The 17,118-nt window shown below is 41.8% G+C and overlaps 2 protein-coding genes across 7 annotated transcripts in view; one reads left to right on the top strand and one right to left on the bottom strand.

Annotated features, from left to right (window-relative positions):
• The window catches only part of CDC40 (cell division cycle 40), a 37,780-nt gene extending 27,628 nt beyond the window's left edge, over positions 1–10,152 (bottom strand). The window contains exon 1 of one of the 3 annotated variants that reach the window (XM_081000385.1): positions 9,964–10,152. In XM_081000385.1, the coding sequence (XP_080856511.1) occupies positions 9,964–10,014 (51 nt within the window). In that variant the 5' untranslated portion in view covers positions 10,015–10,152. Of the gene's footprint in view, positions 1–7,653; positions 7,778–8,645; positions 8,856–9,963 lie in introns of those variants that run through there. The other 2 variants (XM_081000384.1, XM_081000386.1) reach the window with 2 other exon arrangements.
• Positions 10,153–10,655: 503 nt separating this feature from the next.
• WASF1 (WASP family member 1) overlaps positions 10,656–17,118 on the top strand; it is a 51,966-nt gene continuing 45,503 nt past the window's right edge. For 3 of the 4 annotated variants that reach the window (XM_081000393.1, XM_081000392.1, XM_081000390.1), the window contains exon 1: positions 10,656–11,214. The gene's annotated coding sequence lies outside the window, so the exon portion shown is untranslated. The remainder of the gene's footprint in view (positions 11,215–17,118) is intronic. The other variant, XM_081000391.1, reaches the window with a different exon arrangement.

Raw genomic sequence — 17,118 nt, 5'->3', positions numbered from 1 at the left:
GACCCCTGCCCTGTTGACAGAGGTTCAGCAGCAGTAATCACTGCTCCTGAGTCTCTCTGCTAGCAACGTCTTCTAGCAGTTCCTTCCTCCAGCGGCACTGCTAGCACTGTCTTGCGGGCAGAGGCCAATGCAGCTTGTTTTATCAACACTGCAGTATATTGCCCAACTGCGATGTTTGGCTGGCGATACACTGCGATGTTGCCCAGCCCTATTGCCAACCATTGCTTTTACTATAATGCTATGTTTTAAGGTTGTATACTGCCTTGTGATATCTTATATGAAAATGTGGCTTATAAATATTTCAGTAAATAAAGTAGGCATATTATAAAGTACCTATATTCCCCAGTTTACTACTATTGCCAGTTAAAAAAAGCTACAGTCCAAAGTACAGTAGTACGTCTAGTTGCAGACATGATCCGTTCCGGGGTGCCATTCGCACCCCGAAAAGTCCACAATTAAAGCGGCGCTTCTGCGTAAGTGTGATAGAGCACTTCTGTGCACGCGTGTGGGGCAAAACCCGGAAGTATACACTACCAGGTTTGTCACGTTCACAAGCCAAAAAGATGCAACATGAACCTAACGCAACATGAGGTATGACTATATGCCCTCCCTGTGTCCTTTAACAAAAGGGTTACAAAAGATAGAAGACACCAGTTCAGTGAGCTACTTTGCATAATGCATCAACTAATCAGTGACTTGCAATCCAAAACAATAAGTGTGTCTCACTAACTTTGCCTATTAAAAATGATGTACACACAGCATTCCACAGTATGTGCTCCAATGGTGGTGTAGATGCACTGCCTGACTTCATTCTTTTCAAAGCAGCCTCTTCCCAATTCAGTTGCTTCTAATGGCAACAGCTACTGGTATATTCACAAACCTTCACTTTGAACCCCGTACTCTAACTGGAAAGAGTTGCACTAACAGCAGTTATTTTTTTTCAGAAGACACCACAACAGAATTGTATGGAGTAGTACAATTATGTGACATGTGTGGTTCACACACTCCAATTCTATGCTATGGGTTTGAGGCTACCATACTTTAAAAAAATATTAAAATCTATTTTGATGGATCTCAAATTCTACTACATGAAATGCATTAATTCTTGAGTAACAATGAGGATACTTTTTGCTATTAAGGAAACTAGACAATTATGCAACTACTCTAGCTGTCAGTAACTAATGTAGATTCAGAAATCAAAAGCACCCCACATTTAATTAAGGGAACATATGAAATTCTCTCCTTGCTGAAATGTCACAAATCCATAATTTTATCTCATTCCTCTTTCCTGTTAAAATTATTTTACTAAGAGAACAGACTGTGACATGAACAATTCTCACAAGGACAATTATAGCTATTCCAGTTCTATTGTACTGTTAGCTCAACTTCTAACTTCAAAACCACACAATGCATTCACCATTCTATCTGAACCTGGGATCTTTGAAATTGAAGCACAGTAGTATTAATCCAGCTTTCACTTACAAGGCTCCCTGCATTCACCATTTTCAACAAGCAAATCTATTTTTTTGCACAGATGACTTCCTGCTAATCCAGACAAGTTTATCTGGATCTGTCTCTGAAATATGTTCAGAACCATGATGTTTCAACCTCTTTGGTACTGCTTTGAAGGGGGAAAAGTGTAGGTCACATCACTATGTGTGATTTTGGAAGAGTACACTCCAAAATTTCAAGTGGAATAGTGATCATTTTGCAATAGATTAAAAAAGGAGCAGGGGAAATTAGCACAAATGTGGATTTCTTTCAATATATTATTTACAACACTGTATGGCTAGCATGCACGGGGTAACACCTCCAAAAATTTGCCATATTATAGATTAGTCTCTTTAGCCATCTTTGGGGGACTCGTGCATATATCTAACTCCTTGCTTTGCAAATTCTTCCTGCTTCTGTACCACACATTTCTAAACATTAGGTTTTTTATTAAAAAAATCACACATACCAGAAAAAGTCAAAACAGGCTGACAGAATAATCCAGCATTTATGGAACATGAAGAATATACTGCAGCTCTTTAATTAAACATTAATATGACAAAAGTGAAATTAGAAAGCGCTGTCTGCTGGATTTGTCTTCTTTCATTACATACCATTCTCAAAGATAAACACAACACCTTGAAGGCATTGTTCAAGCTTTAAATCAAGAGAAAAATGACTGAATGGGTACGTGGGACTGCCTTTGAAGATGATTCAGAAGCTGCAGCTAATGCAGTATGGTGCAGTCTTTCTCCCTACAGCAAAGGCAGCCAATGTGGTGCTCTCCAGATGTTGACTGACTATAACTGACCATTGGCCATGCTGGCTGCGGCTGATGGCAGTTGCAGTCCACAACTTTTGGCCGACACCAGGTGTTGTCCGCTTGCTTTCAATGCTAATCCAAATAGCTGGTGGTCACCTCTAAAGATGCAAATGATCCAGGTCCTTGTACTCTAAGGAGTACCTTCTAACATATGTATCTCGCCATGTGTTGTAGTAGTTAAGAGCGGTGGACTCGTAATCTGGTGAACAGGGTTTGCTTCCCCGCTCCTCTACATGCAGCTGCTGGGTGACCTTGGGCTAGTCACACTTCTCTGAAGTCTCTCACTCACCTCACAGAGTGTTTTTGTGGGGGAGGAAGGGAAAAGGAGATTGTTAGCCACTTTGAGACTCCTTGGGGTAGTTATAAAGTGGGATATCAAATCCAAACTCCTCCTCTTCTTCATGCTCATAAAATTGTGAGATGACGTCCTACTCTGCCCCACCCTTCATAGTGATCCCATGCTATGCAATGGTCTCCCTAGCTGGGTACATCAGAGCCCCTCATGGATTTCATTGCACACAAATCCGGCAGGGAAGACAGCATAAGAAAGGCCCTTCTCCTTTCCAGCACAACTCACATTAAAATACTTTATGCATAATTAAAATTATGTGAAATCACCAGGAATTTAACAAGGCATTTTTTGGTTATTGTGCATTGCGATGTTTGTTACTATGCTATGTATTTTTGTGTTTTTATATGGTAGACTGCCTTGTGATCCTTGGAAGAAGGGTAGTATAGTATGAGGTACTTTCCTACCTTCCCTCCCAGTCTCTCCACCTTCGGCTTTGTTTGCTGCTGATCTGCTTTGAAAAGTTCACAGAGTTCAGTACTTTTCAATGTGGGGAACAGACTCCCATGAGAGATGATGGACTCTTCTCCTTTGGAGGTTTTTAAGGAAAGGTTGGATGACCATCTGTCATGGATGCGTTAGATGAGATTCCTGCATTGCAGGGGGTTGGACTAGGTAAGCCTTGGGTCCCTTTAAACTCTAAGATTCTACGATTCTAATGCAGATGTTGCTCCCTTCAGACCTCTGAAGATGGGCAGGGAGGGGAGAAGAGAAGAGAAGAATGCAGAAGCTTTGCAAGTGGCTAAGAGATATTCACAAGCACAACAGAACCTACGAGGGCCACTTGTGCACCAGGCGATGAACTAGAGGACGGCCTTTTCCCAGCACAAAGTTATCACTGGAAAAATGAGGCTGCATTATAGTTTAGACAACTGAAGAAGGGAAGCAGGGAATCCCATATATCCACTTCTATGCTTGCAACGCCAAGAGAGTACTTCAGTGCAAATCCCTATTTCTGGCAGAGATTAGTGCAAACATACAGTGGAGCCATAGAATTGGAAGGTATGATGAAAGTCATCTAGTCCAACCCCCTGTAATGCAAAAGCCTTTTTACCAACGTGGGGGTTGAACCCATGACCCTGAGATTAAGAGTCTCACGCTCTACCAATTGAGCTATCGCATGTTAACTACTATTGCCTGAACTTTTATTTCAAACCATTTAGCACAATAAATGCAATGTGTCTCTTCCTCTACCCATCCAGCACCTTCGAAAAGAGTGACCACATACTCTTTTCACTCTCCCAGAAGCCCCAACCTGCAAATCACAAAAGATGCTTAACTCATTTTCTCTAATTGTTAATTAGGAAAATGAAAGAAGGGGGGATGTTTTATTGTTTTCTGAGATCCTCCAGCTGCCCCAAGGAATAAGAGATTCCACACTCCTCAATCTGAGAAGAGGTTTAGGAAGCCCTATCACAGACATCCAAATTTATCTTGATTTCTCTTTTTATATAAGCCACTCTCATTGGTCTAATCATGACTTCTTGACCCTTACACTCAGAAAACTGTATCTGCCCCTTTTGAGCATTCCTTTTTTGCAAGATCAACATCTTTGCAACTAGTACTGTCATTTGAAACCAGGCTGCTTGATTCTTGTTTGGTCTCCATATCTGAGGTGTGCAGCAACCATTTTTTTTAATGATATAACCACTAGAACAGGAATGAGCTTTTTTTTTTCTTTACAAGAAATGCACCCTCTTGGAGGTAATCTCTTTGCAGGGAGTGGGGTTGTATGCTGCCACTCAGAGTGTGGCCAGAACCACCCCCACACTGTTTTTCTCTTAAAATGATCATCACTCCTCCCTATTTCTCTCCCTCCTTTTTTTCTCTCCTGAATTTTCAAGACACAGAGAGAAAGAACAGTGTGGGCGGTGATAATCTTAAGAGAGAAAGGAAGTGTGGGCTGCTGACAATCTTAACTTTGCTTTCTTGCTACCTGCAGAGGACCACAGATTGCCCACCATTGCCCAAGAATATTACACAACGTAATGTTATTCTATTAATGAATTATGGCAGAGAAAGAAATATATAGTATTGGTTTTAGCCTTCAAAAAAAAAGCTATTGTTTAGTACATTGTAGAGAACTCTTGACACATCTACTTGCTTAAGAGTTTATCTATTTTCAGGGGTCCCCAAAGTTTTGGGGCCTAGGAGAACATTTTAAAAGCTAAGAAAATGTCATCGGCACTGCACAATACTCATTACATAGAAGAAAATTTGGACTGACTCAGAACTGGGCCCTCCTGCAGGCAAAACACCTACTCCTACCCTCCCGTTGAATTAAAGCTGACAAAAATGCATGCAATTCCTCAAAGAATAAGCAACACTCACAATCAAACAATGAAATAAAACATCACACTCAATTTATGGTGTAACTGTGATCATATGGGAATTTAGAAGTGAATTTCTGGAATGCTATACCACAACTTCTTGTCAAACACCTGATGCAGCATGTAATAGCATAGTAGGAGCAACAAAAGGGGTACATTGGAAATGTTTTCTAAGGTCAACACATTTCAAGTCAGTGAATTTTTCATGGATACTACAATGGCTGTATAGAAAGTCAGTAAGAATTTGAAAAACGTATTATAAAAACTTTTAAACATATTAACATTAAAATAATGTGTAGAATAACAGCCTCAGAATTTATTTTAATCTACTTTTGCAAACAATGCCAGAGTTTGGAAAAGTCTACCAAACATATTATTTCTACATAAACACCAGGTCCTGCCCATGGACAGCTACAATTCTAGGAGGGATTTTCTGTGTGTGTGTTAGCGCGCGCGTGCGTGCACACACACACAATGTATCTATATAGCAATATATGCACACATATATATAAGCAAACAGGACAACCAAACAAAACAGATGTAATGACTACATTCACATGTCACAGCAAACAATAGCTAATGCTTAAGTGTAAATGTGCAGGAAGCTCCCGATTTATCCTTCTGGTAGCACAAGTGAAAGCAACAATGACATGTGGCTTAGCGTTGTAGCCAAACTAGGAGTTATGGTTTGTTTCACTCCAAGCAAGCCACACATGAAGCTAAACAATGCTCTTCCCAAGATGTGCAAATAGGGCCATTCTTGAGAAAAACAGGGTGACAGTCAACTCAGTTTTTCTAAAAGTAGATCCATTGAAATTAATCAAACTTAAGTAAATTGAATAAATTTCAGTGTATCTAAGTAAAATTTAACTGAAAAATATCCATAGCTACTATGTGGGATCTTATTCAATGCACTGCAACAAAAAGAATTATTCCAAATTGCTCTCTGATTAGTATCATGAATACAGTATAACAATCTTAAAATGGGAAAGTATTCTCTATTACGATGATGAAGTACACTAAAAAAGCTTAAAAAAACTTGCATTACTTAATTAGAATCATACAACCTAAACAACTGCAACACTGCTCATAATAAATCTTCCTTACTATGAATTAACAATTGCAAATCAGACTTCTGCCTCTATGCAAGTTTCAGAATCGGAAGCAAACATTTGTGTTACGCAATTTAAACCCAAGAGTTATCTACTTCCTAAAATGTACGTACCTTTCCTGTTGGACACAGGATTGAACTACTTATGTACATTTCTTGGCTGTTCACTGCCTTTTGGCAGTGAAAATTTATAACTGATGCTTACAAGATAAATTATTATGACTGTGTAGGAAACAACCACCACCAAATTGCTGAACACTGTTCAAAACTAGCACCAAAGGAAACATTACAGGATTTTACCTAGACAAAAGATGTTGGAGCAGTTAGTAGACTACAGTGGGGGTAAAAGAAAGGGCTGAGATAAGCAAGAGCAGGAAGGTTAAAAGGAGTCCTCACTCCCACAACCTAACAACAGCTACATGATTTCATGAATAATTATATTGCCATAGATGTAAGAGTTCCATCTGCTTTAGACACACACTGGCATGACAAAGAGATGGAAAGGGTTATGCAGATGGATACTGGACAATGTATAAGGGCTTGGGCAACTCGTTCTCCAAAACTGCTTCTGGGAGGACTGCCAACTAACTTCCTTCTCTCAAGTGGTTGAATGCTGAACTTTGGAAGAACGATGCAGCTATGGCAGAGGGAGAGAAGAAAGGAAAAGGTTGAGTCTTTTGCTTCTCTCCTGATCTGCTAGTTCAACCAGCAGCATTGCTTAAGACCTGCCATTAATTAAGACAGACAAGAAAAGCACATCTGTTGGGGAGGTGAGAGATCCGTGTGAGGGTCTCCTTGTTTTTCACAAGGGTAGCAAAAGGAATTGCTGAGAGAATGAAGAAGAGACCAGATCTTAACAGCCCAGCCTAATAACCACACTCAGTTTTATTTCATGTCCAGTCCTGGTCCACCCTATACTAGCATTTCAATTCTCAGGAGGACTTTGGAATTGCGATGAGTAGTACAGAGAAAATGATGACCCAGTGTGTGGCAGCTAAGAAAAGACAAATTCCATATTAAGGTATCTGAAGAAGTGTGCATGCACACGAAAGCTCATACCAATAACAAACTTAGTTGGTCTCTAAGGTGCTACTGGAAGATTTTTTTAATTTTTTTTCCATATTAAGGATCATTACAAAAGGAATTGAAAGCAAACTGCCAATATGATGTCTATATACTACCTCATGGATAAGAAGCACTCTGCCTCTGAATATCAATTGCTGGGGAACACAAACAAGAGCTATTGCAATCATCATAGGGTTATTGTTGTTTTAATGGACTTTAATCTCACGGAATTGCAATCAAGAGCTATTGCAATCATCATAGGGTTATTGTTGTTTTAATGGTCTTTAATCTCACGGAATTGGAGGTTACTGTGAAGTATAGATGATTAAAGTGGAAACAGGAGGAAGCAATTTATAGACGTCTAGCCTGTTCTACTACAACAGAATAAGCTTAAAGTTTCACATACATGAGAAAGCATTAATAAACTCAGCCTAAATGGATCCTAGCCAGATGTGAAGAATATTGGGCAACAGGGCTGTCTCACCTTCTGCCATCCAGATGTAGCTGGACTCCAGCTTCTATTGGCACCAGCCAGCACAGCAACTAGTCAGGGATGTTGGGAGCTGGAGCTGAGCAACACCTGCAGGGTCACAGGTCAGCCATCTCTACTGTACAGAATGAAGCAGGTAAGCTCCCCTTATGTATAAAGGGAGTGGAATCACACCTAGCATTAGAGCCTGGCATAACCAGCGTATCAATGGTATGAGCTTAGTTCCTTAAAATCGAGCAGAGCAAAAATTAGACTGGGATCCAATCAACAGAAAAGACAAGTGATGTTTTCTTTTCAAGCCCCTCCACTGCAAGGTGCCTAACTGGGCAATGGTGGTTTCCCCACTCAGAATCTGAGTAGGGGCAAGGGAAACCCATAAACAAAGTTTATAAACAAATTTTATTCATAGCAAAAGTTTGAAATATGGGTCACACCAAGATGCAGCAGCGCAAAAATATGACACACTACCTTTTAGAGATCGCTTTCCCGTTAAGGAATATCAAATAGGCCACCTTACCCTCTCTCAGTCAAAACACCCAAGTATTTTTGAGCCTTAAGTTTGTAAACCCCACGTCCCCTCTCCGCCTTAAGAGTTCTCCTAAAGCTTTAAAGTTTAAAGGAACAGGCAGGCTTCCAAGAGGCGAGAACTCGTCTGCCAGCACTCTCCCTCCACGGCGAGAAAGCTCTCCCTGTTGACTTTCTGCCCGTCCTGCATAGAAGTCAGAGGAATTCTTCTAGAAAAACTGGCGCCAACCCTCGTGCGCCAATGAGAAACCTTCGCGGCGTAAGTTACCCCGGGGAGAAGCTGCCAGGCTCGGAGCAGGATGAAAGGACTAACCTCGGGGCGAGAGAGGGAGAGCGAGTGCCAGCACCGCAGCCGCCGTTTCTGGGCGACCTCCTCAGACCACGTACGGGCGAGGAGGCCGCGCTTCCTTCCCCCCACCCGCCCCGGGGCCCCAGGCGGGCGACTCCGGAGCAGCTCCTACCTTGACAGCCACCGCCGGGGCCGAGTCTACGACGGGCAGCAGCGCTTGCTGAGCCGGGGCAGACGAGGCGAGGTGCAGCACCGCATCCTCGTCGGCGACGGGAGCCGCCGAGTGGCCGGGCCTGCCCTCCGCCTCCGAGTCGGAATCGGAGTCCGAGACGCCGTACGAAGCGAGCGCTGCTATGGCGGCCGACATCTTAGCAGAACGGAAGTGGACCATCGGCAGGAGGGAGGAGCCACGAGGAGCACCCGGCGGGTCCTGACAGCTGTACAAAACAGCTCCCTTTCCCTGTCGGGAATAACGCGCTCGCTCCGCGACTTTACCCAGTTTTAAATCGCAAAATTGCTTTTAGAAAATTGCTCTAATTTTAAAAGCATCCGTCAAGAAGTCTTCGCCGTAGGTATCATTCATTCCAAGATTGGTTTTAAGATTACATGGCGTAGGACTTCCAGCAAGTATACAAATCCCAGCATGCAACCGACATGCCGACCCAGAGCCAAACATGAAAGCTTTTTAGTCGCTGAACTGGGCTGTATAAAGCGGCTCCCTGATGCACATGTATTTGGGAGAACGCTTCAGGAGGACTTCCGAGTAAATAAGCAGAGGTGCGGCAGCTGCAAGTATGTGAGAAGGAATGTTATGGCCTGCCATAAAATGGCTGAAGAGACGCAGTACCCCATCGTTTCCCCTTCCACAAATATTCTGTGACACTTAACACTTAAATGTTGTATTTCCCACCACCAGTAAACAAAGCTTGTTTTCTCAAGTAGCCCCAGAAGAGCAGATAAATACGAAGTAATATGATTTAACATTCACGAAGCCCTAGGTTGCAACTCCACCACCTACCAAGAAGTAAGCCCCCACTGAATTGGACTTACTTCTGAGTAGAAATCCTATTGAAATCAGTGGGACTTGCTCCCTAGAAATGGCGCATAGGATTGCGCTGTCAAGAGCCATGCAAGTTGTTTAAAAGGCTACATGTCCATTACGAGGACAAACTACGTATCAACCAATGCTCATTCCTGCGGCACTCAGGAGGAACCACTGCATACCGACAACCACGCGGTGTCATTTGTTTTATTATCCTGTAGCCTGCAAAGCACTTGATTTCACATTACATTAACAAGTAGGGTGTTTTAAAGCAAACGACAAGCTCTATATGCATGTTTACTTTTAAGTAAACGCCACTGAAATGCAGCGCAATCATAACCACAGCTACTCAGAAGACCAATTCTTATTTCCCCGGTAAGTAGGGCTCTTGGCCCTGGGTTAGTCCCAGGTTAAGGCGGTAGGCGGCAGGCTGCAATCCTCTACTCACCTGCAGGTAGATTCCACGGAACTCAATGAGGCTTATTTCTGAATCGTGCATTTTAGGTGTATTATAGCCTAATCCCACGCATGCTTATTCAGAAGCAGGTCCCATTAATTTCCATAATTTACTTTTTACGTAAGTGTGCTTAGTTCACTTGCAGCCTTACTAGATAGTTAAGCACCACTGAATTTAGTAAGACTGTCTTTCGATAAACATCCGCAAACTGCAATCCAATCCTACTCAGAAATCCGTCAGGTGTGCTGGATAAGGTTGGCTCCTGAGTGTAATAGGACTGCAGCCTCACTTCCTTTGTGCATCCTAGACTAGAGACGTCCCATAAGCTTTAAGAAAACTTCAGTGATAAATGTTCCAGAGCCTGCGCTATCAAGTACTGGCTCCTCAGCACTTTTCGCTTCCAGTCAAACACGTCTCAAAAGGAAAATGGAGGCGGACACAAAATATATAGGATGACCCTGGGCCATGAAAAATATTTTTCTCGAATAAGCAGGGCTAAATGCTGGAAATAATTCGTATAGAAGTGCGTCGGAACAGCCTCCAGCTCCGCCTCCCTTCGTTCTGATTGGCTGCGACAAGCCGGCTTGAGTAAACGCCGCAATAATTCTGGTGCCTCCTCCATCATCCTCCCCCCCTCAAGAGAACAAAAGTAGCCTGTACCACCCGACATCGTGCTGGGGGGTGGCGAGGCAGGGGAGCCGGATGATGGTGGTGTCTCCCGACTCCCTTTCCAATGTGTGTCAAGGGATCTGTCGAGGACGCCAGTCAGGTGGTTGCGTAAACAACACCTCCACCTCCCCCCACCCCTTTACCATCCTCCACCCCCGTTCCAGGAGAGAGTGCTGGAGCCGGCGGAGAAGCCCCGCCTTCGACACACACACACATACACACACGCGCGCGCCGCTGCGTGTCTATTGTGAAGCTTTGTGCGGGGGAAGCTCCGCGTTTTCTCTCCTTCGCAGTTTCTCTCTACCGGCCCCTTCTCTCCCCCCCCCCGCCCCCACTCTCTCTCACGGATCATCCCTGCCTCCTTCTCTCCCCCCCCCCCGAATTCTCACGAGCGCCTGTCCGCGAGGGGGGCGGCTATTGAGAGTTCGAACTTCAAACCCAAACGGACCCGGTTGGCACGAGCCCAACAGACACAGAAAGGGGAGGGGCTGAGCAGCGGCGGCGGCTGTGTGAAGATGCGAAGAGAAGGACGGTGCTGCTGGCTATTGCTGTGAGAACGGGCAGAGAGAGACGGTGAGTGCCCTGCTGCGGCCCCGCATTCACCGCAGTGCTCCCCCCCCATTCCCCCCTCCTCATTCCCGCCGTCGCCGCTTCTCTCTCCGACCCCCACCTTCCCCGGTTTTCCAGACTGGAGGGAGAGACTTCACCTCACCGATTGCAACCCGGAGAAGGGAGGGAGCCTCCCACCTTGTCCTGCTTGCAGCCGCCTCTGCGCGGCTTACGGAGGGGAGACGCAGGCGAGTGGGTCAGGGTCTTGCAGCCTCTTCTCCCTTTCCCCTCCCTTCCCCATGTTGGGGTATGCAGGAGCTTCCGGTCGCCTTGCTCTCCTCGCCCCCCCCATGAGAGATTGGAGTTGTGGTCTCTGAAAGAAAAGGGGGGGGGCGAGGCGATTCTGCTTCGGGAATCCTCCTCAAAAGGGACTGATCGTGAGGTTGGTTACTCACCGCCCCTCTATTTGAGCTGTTTGCACTCCTGTGTACGTACCTATTATTCTAAAATAAAAGAACAGCCTTTTTAAAAAATCCGCCGCCCCCCCCCGTTTCCTAACTCATCCCACCCCATCTGTCCAATTTCCAACTTCTGTCTCGTAAGATGCAAACTTGTTACTTCCTTTTTCCTGACCCATCAACCCACATTTTGACTAAGGAGTGGTTAGAAGTATGAGGGCCCCTTCTCGCCCCCCCCCACCTTACCTTTGAGAGTGAAGTAGGAATCTTAATCTGCATTAGTGGTTCTGAATACCAAACCAGCAGATGGTATTTATTCTCGGCTAATTAACAGAGAGCAAAAGCCTGTGATCTAGTGTAATAAGGTTTCAGTGAAAAATGGAGGAGGGGACTGGGAAATACCCTTTTAATTTATTTATTTTATTATTGTGTTTCTATCCAAATTTGGGGGCTGTTTTACTCTGGCTTTAGCCCCAACATAGCTGCTGTTCAGCACATTGCTTATTTTATTCATTATCTTCTTACATTTATATCATGCTTTTCTTGTATGTGATTTCCAAGTGATCATCCATCCTGGCACTGACCAGACATTAGACCTGTTCAGTTTAGGAACATAGGAAACTGCCTTATATTGAGTCAAACCATTGATCCATCTAGATCAGTAGCAATCCTCTCCAATGACTCACTGCCGCTCTCCAGGATTTCAGGCAGGGTTCTACCAGTCCTACCTGGAAAGGGTGGGGATTGAACCTGGGAAATCCTGCATACAAAGCAAATGCTGTACTACTGAGCTATGGCCTTTGCCTTAGCTTCAGCAAGGTGGCAGCCTCATGTTCTTTAGATCATATAATATGAATATTGTTCTTCATATTTGCCAGACTGCTGCTATAAAGTGCAGTAAAATATTAGGGAAGTTTTTAATGTGTGATGTTTTACTGTGGTTTTATAATTTGCTGGAAGCCTCCCAGAATGGGTGGGGCAACCCAATCAGATGGGTAGCAATAATAATAATAATAATAATAATAATAATAATAATAATAAATTACTACTGTATACAGCCAGTATAACTGAAGTGGGCAAGAAAGTATTATAGGATGGGATGAAGAGTTGTAATGCTTTTCTTCTGGACATGTAAAAGTAAGAAAGGACCTCTCTTCCTCTCTTTCTCTGTAGATGTGTTATAATAGGTGGTGCTATGAGAGATCATAACTACTTCATAATTTTTTGCCTATATGTCTTAAATCTAGCTAGAGACCTTAACTGCCTGGTAGTAGTCAAAGCATACACATGCTTCCCAAATGTATAAAATCTACTGCAAGCAAAGTAGATGTGCTTAGGTAACAATGCAAAAATGGTAGTAATCTAAAATGGTCTAAATGCCTAATTTTAAATGAAACTAAGCTTATAGTGATAGATCTAAATCAGTTCTTTCAACTGCCTTCAACTCTTTTAGCTGCTAATTTCTGGCATTTTACATAATTTTGTACTAGTTTGAAATTAAAAATAGTGCATATATGAGGTATTGAATTTGACATTTTATTTTGAGTGCTTTTAAATAATTCATGTATATAAGAACTTTTGAAAGCCAGTGCTGGACAATAAGGTGATAGAGGTATCTCATAAGTTTTTTAATCTATAAAGCATAAAATATTTATATGAAAATAGGCTCCCTAGTAATATTTTGTTACATTTCTAGGCTTTTTCTAATCTTTTGCAGAGTCTTGAGAATTGCAGAGACTAAGTGTCTTTGATGCTCTTATTTTAAAGAATTTGAAATGTGATCTGCCAATATTGGATCTTGCATAATGTACTTCAGTTGCATTGAATTGTTTCTTCCTGTAAATTAGGTTTTAAAATTTAAAACTTTGTCTGGAAATAGATGTCTCAAACTGTGTATTAAAAAAAGAGAAAACATTTCTCAAGGGCCTATTTGCAAAAAAATTCTCTGATACTACCTTTGGATCATTATACTGCAGATGTTCCATCATATGTGAAGCAAATGTAAAAATAAAGCTAAATCTAGACATTCTATAATAGATGATAAAAACCTGATTGTAGGTATGGTCAACTTAATAATAACAGCAGCAAATATATATCTATATTAGCACCCTACTGGCTTTAGGTGATAATGTAACAAATTTATTTTGAACATAACAATGCACATACAGAGGTCTCTTGTTTACGAATACCAGTGTTCAAAAATATCATGCTCGGAATGTATCTTTGAAAACATTGGTCAGATACCCCATTCAGAAAACTATTTTGTTGAAGGCTCTATTGCTTTTATCCAGCAGCACTGGGCATGAGATATATAATTAAGTTGAAATGTGTGAATACAGTAGTGCACTGTTCTGCAGTAGCATGCATTTGCTGTAAAGGCTTTCAAATATCTGTTTCTAGTTTTACCATCAGTGAGGTGCAGTATGTGTGTGTGTTTTCAGAGTGAGTCTATGAACAACATAACCAGCATTTGTATAAAACTGAGGGAAATAGGTATATGTGAAGATAGCCTTGTCTGATTTAGAATGAGTCAATACAAGAGGAATATTTAGAACAGTTCAGTTATAAAAGGTACTCTTGTTACCATTCTTGTCTCAGGAAGAGTTATTTGCTTTGGACAAACAAATGTGTGGATTTTTAAAATGCTAGTTGTCATCTAGTATATTATTTTACAAGCTTGAAACTTCCAAAGGTTATGTCCAGTGGCGGCTGATAATAGAGGATGTGGCATATAAACTGATTGAAGGTGAATGGTAAAAGGAGGATCAGAAGCATTGTAAGTGGTTAATACTGTAAATCATTTGAAAGCACAGTGTTTCTGCTAACCATATGAAGCTAAATTATCCTACATAAGTGAATCCAATTTTCTTTTTAAGCTGCCCTGGGAGGGCTTTGCAGCATATATGTAGTTTAAATAAACAAATTGAATTTGAATACCGACTGGCATGTGTTGGTGTTCATTCCTAAGGGTTCTTCTTTAATTATCTTTTAGATGCCTAATGTAGTTGCCAGTTCTTGACTTGGTCACAGAAGATAATACTCAACTAAGTCACTCTTGTAGGGCCCCCATTGAAATCACTGGATTTCAAGGAATCCATTCTGGAATATGTACACAAATATTACACACACACACACACCAATTATATTTGGCAATAATTTTTTCCCTCCCCATTCAGTGGGATGAAGAACTTTTAAGCACACAATGTGCATGGAAAGAAATGGACATCTCATTGCAATTTGTTTTATACAGTGGAGTGAAATGCACTGGGATAAAATTTTGGAAGAAAAGTGGGGCAAGATGATGAAAACCTGATAGAATGGTTTGAGGAAGGCTGATCTCTGTGCTTTGTTTGTGACAAGCTGTAGGTAATAAGAGTGCAGTGCCTGTTAATTTATTCTTCTAAATCACATTTATGCATTGTGTACAGTCTTTTCTATACATTCCCCCCCATTTTGTACATCTTGGGTATAGATTCCATTTCCCCCGTATATTAAATCTGACCAGCCTGTTGGTTTGACATTATATACTGGCACATCAAACTCCAACATGAGAATCTTCAGATGAGAAAGACATTTCTAGGCTTCTTGCTTGCTATAAAGTTTTAAAAATGGAAAACATACTAGATTAATGTAAAACATTACCACTAACTTTAGTTGTTTTATATAATGACTACCTGCTAAAGAATAGCATTATGTTATACCAGGGGCGTGGAACCTCCAGCCATGGGTCAGACATGGCTCCCCAGCCCTTCCTATTTGGCCTTGTCAGACCAGTTTGGAAGAGCCATGCCCACCGCCCATCACCTTTCTCCTGGAGGGAGAAGCAGTTTTCACTGAATGGGAAACCACCGCTGTTTGAAAGCCCTTTTGCAGACAGCCCTGCACTGCTCCTTGAATCCCTGGTTTTCTGAGGTTTGTAGAGCAGTGCAGGGCTGTTTGCAAAAGGGCTTTCAAGCAGCCCAAGTCCTGGCAATGGGGGCTTCAAGGCACAGCATCCCTTGACATCATAGTGATGTCAGGTGATTCACTTTGCAGTTGAGTGTGGCACATTTAATTAACATATCTAATTAATATCCCACGACCAAACCAAAGTCTTAATACATATGGTAAAATAATCAACTGAAATTTTAGGGCTTAGGTATGATCTGAGATTTATGTGTATATAATTTTTTGACATAATTATGCATTCCATTTTGTACCAGCACTTTAACCAGAATTCCTCTGGAATAATTTTGTTTCATTGCTGGAGTTCTTCATTCTGTCCATTGTTGGGTTAGATTGTGGGGTAAATCACTATTCACTGCTTTAGGGTACAGAAGTTAAAAAGCAGGGAAAGCCAGTAGCTTTTTTGATTGGGTGGGGGTGTTGTACATTTTTATTTGTAGTTTACCGTCCCAGAGCCTTCTCACAGCAGCATACCAGACTTGTGTCAAGTCAGGTTCTCAGAAGTCTCTTTATACTGTCTTGGCCAAATCCCTGAACATATTGAGTATTTTAATATTTATTCTGGCTATGTTCTTGTCTTTGTACAAGAGGAATACATTGTCTGGATTGTGTACAGGTAGTATAAATCAAATAACCTCCTTAAACATGCTAGTTTAATCAGCAGTTTTCCAGCACATATTTTACATTTGCACAATGATTTCTTGCTGTCACATGCAATTCCAAACAGCAATAATGTCTAATGAAATTATATTTCATAATAACTGCATACAAAAGAACAGTTTTAATGGGAGGGGCATATACATTTTGAAAACAAATTATTTTTACTGGATAGACATCAACTTTGGCTATTTTGATTCCAAGCAAATTTGTGCATTTTGAAAAAACTCACCACCACATAAGTCTGCTTGAGAGAATACAATCTTTAACACTCCAGTTTCAAGGAGATGAATGTCACTGTTGTAAAATTGGCATATGCATAGTAGCGCCCCATATTTTTGACTGAGTTGGAGCAATACTCTCAACTCCTGTCTGCATGTGTCTACTGTATCTGAGATACTCCAATCATAAAATCATAGAGTTGGAAGAGACCCTGAGAATCATCTAGTCCAATCCCCTGAAATGCAGGAATATGCAGTTGTCCTACACAGGGATTGAACCGGCAACATTGTTGTTATCAGTACCACACTCTAACCAACTGAACTATCTACTTGGTCAATGGCATCATACCTTTATTTATTTACTTCCTAAATTTATATTTTACCTTTTCTGCCAAAGGAGGCAGGGAAGCAACTCACTCCAAGGAAGGAGGTCCTTTAGTAATATTTCCAGGCCTTTCACTCCACCATCAACCAGTACATAACCATTAAATTTTCTGATCACTATAATATAGCTATGTAATAGATATAGCTTCTGGAATAAGGTGGAATTTCTAATTGACTTCTGTCATTGCCTGAAGGTTTACAGCCAAGTTAAGACATAACTGCATTTTCAATAATACTTGTATAGGCACAAACATCTACAGGAT

This window comes from Podarcis pityusensis, assembly GCF_964106645.2.
Source record: "Podarcis pityusensis genome assembly, chromosome: 3".
NCBI classification, from domain to species: Eukaryota; Metazoa; Chordata; class Lepidosauria; order Squamata; family Lacertidae; genus Podarcis; species Podarcis pityusensis.
The sequence above is the reverse complement of the archived record's forward strand: the minus strand, read 5'-3'. Positions and strand labels throughout refer to the sequence as shown.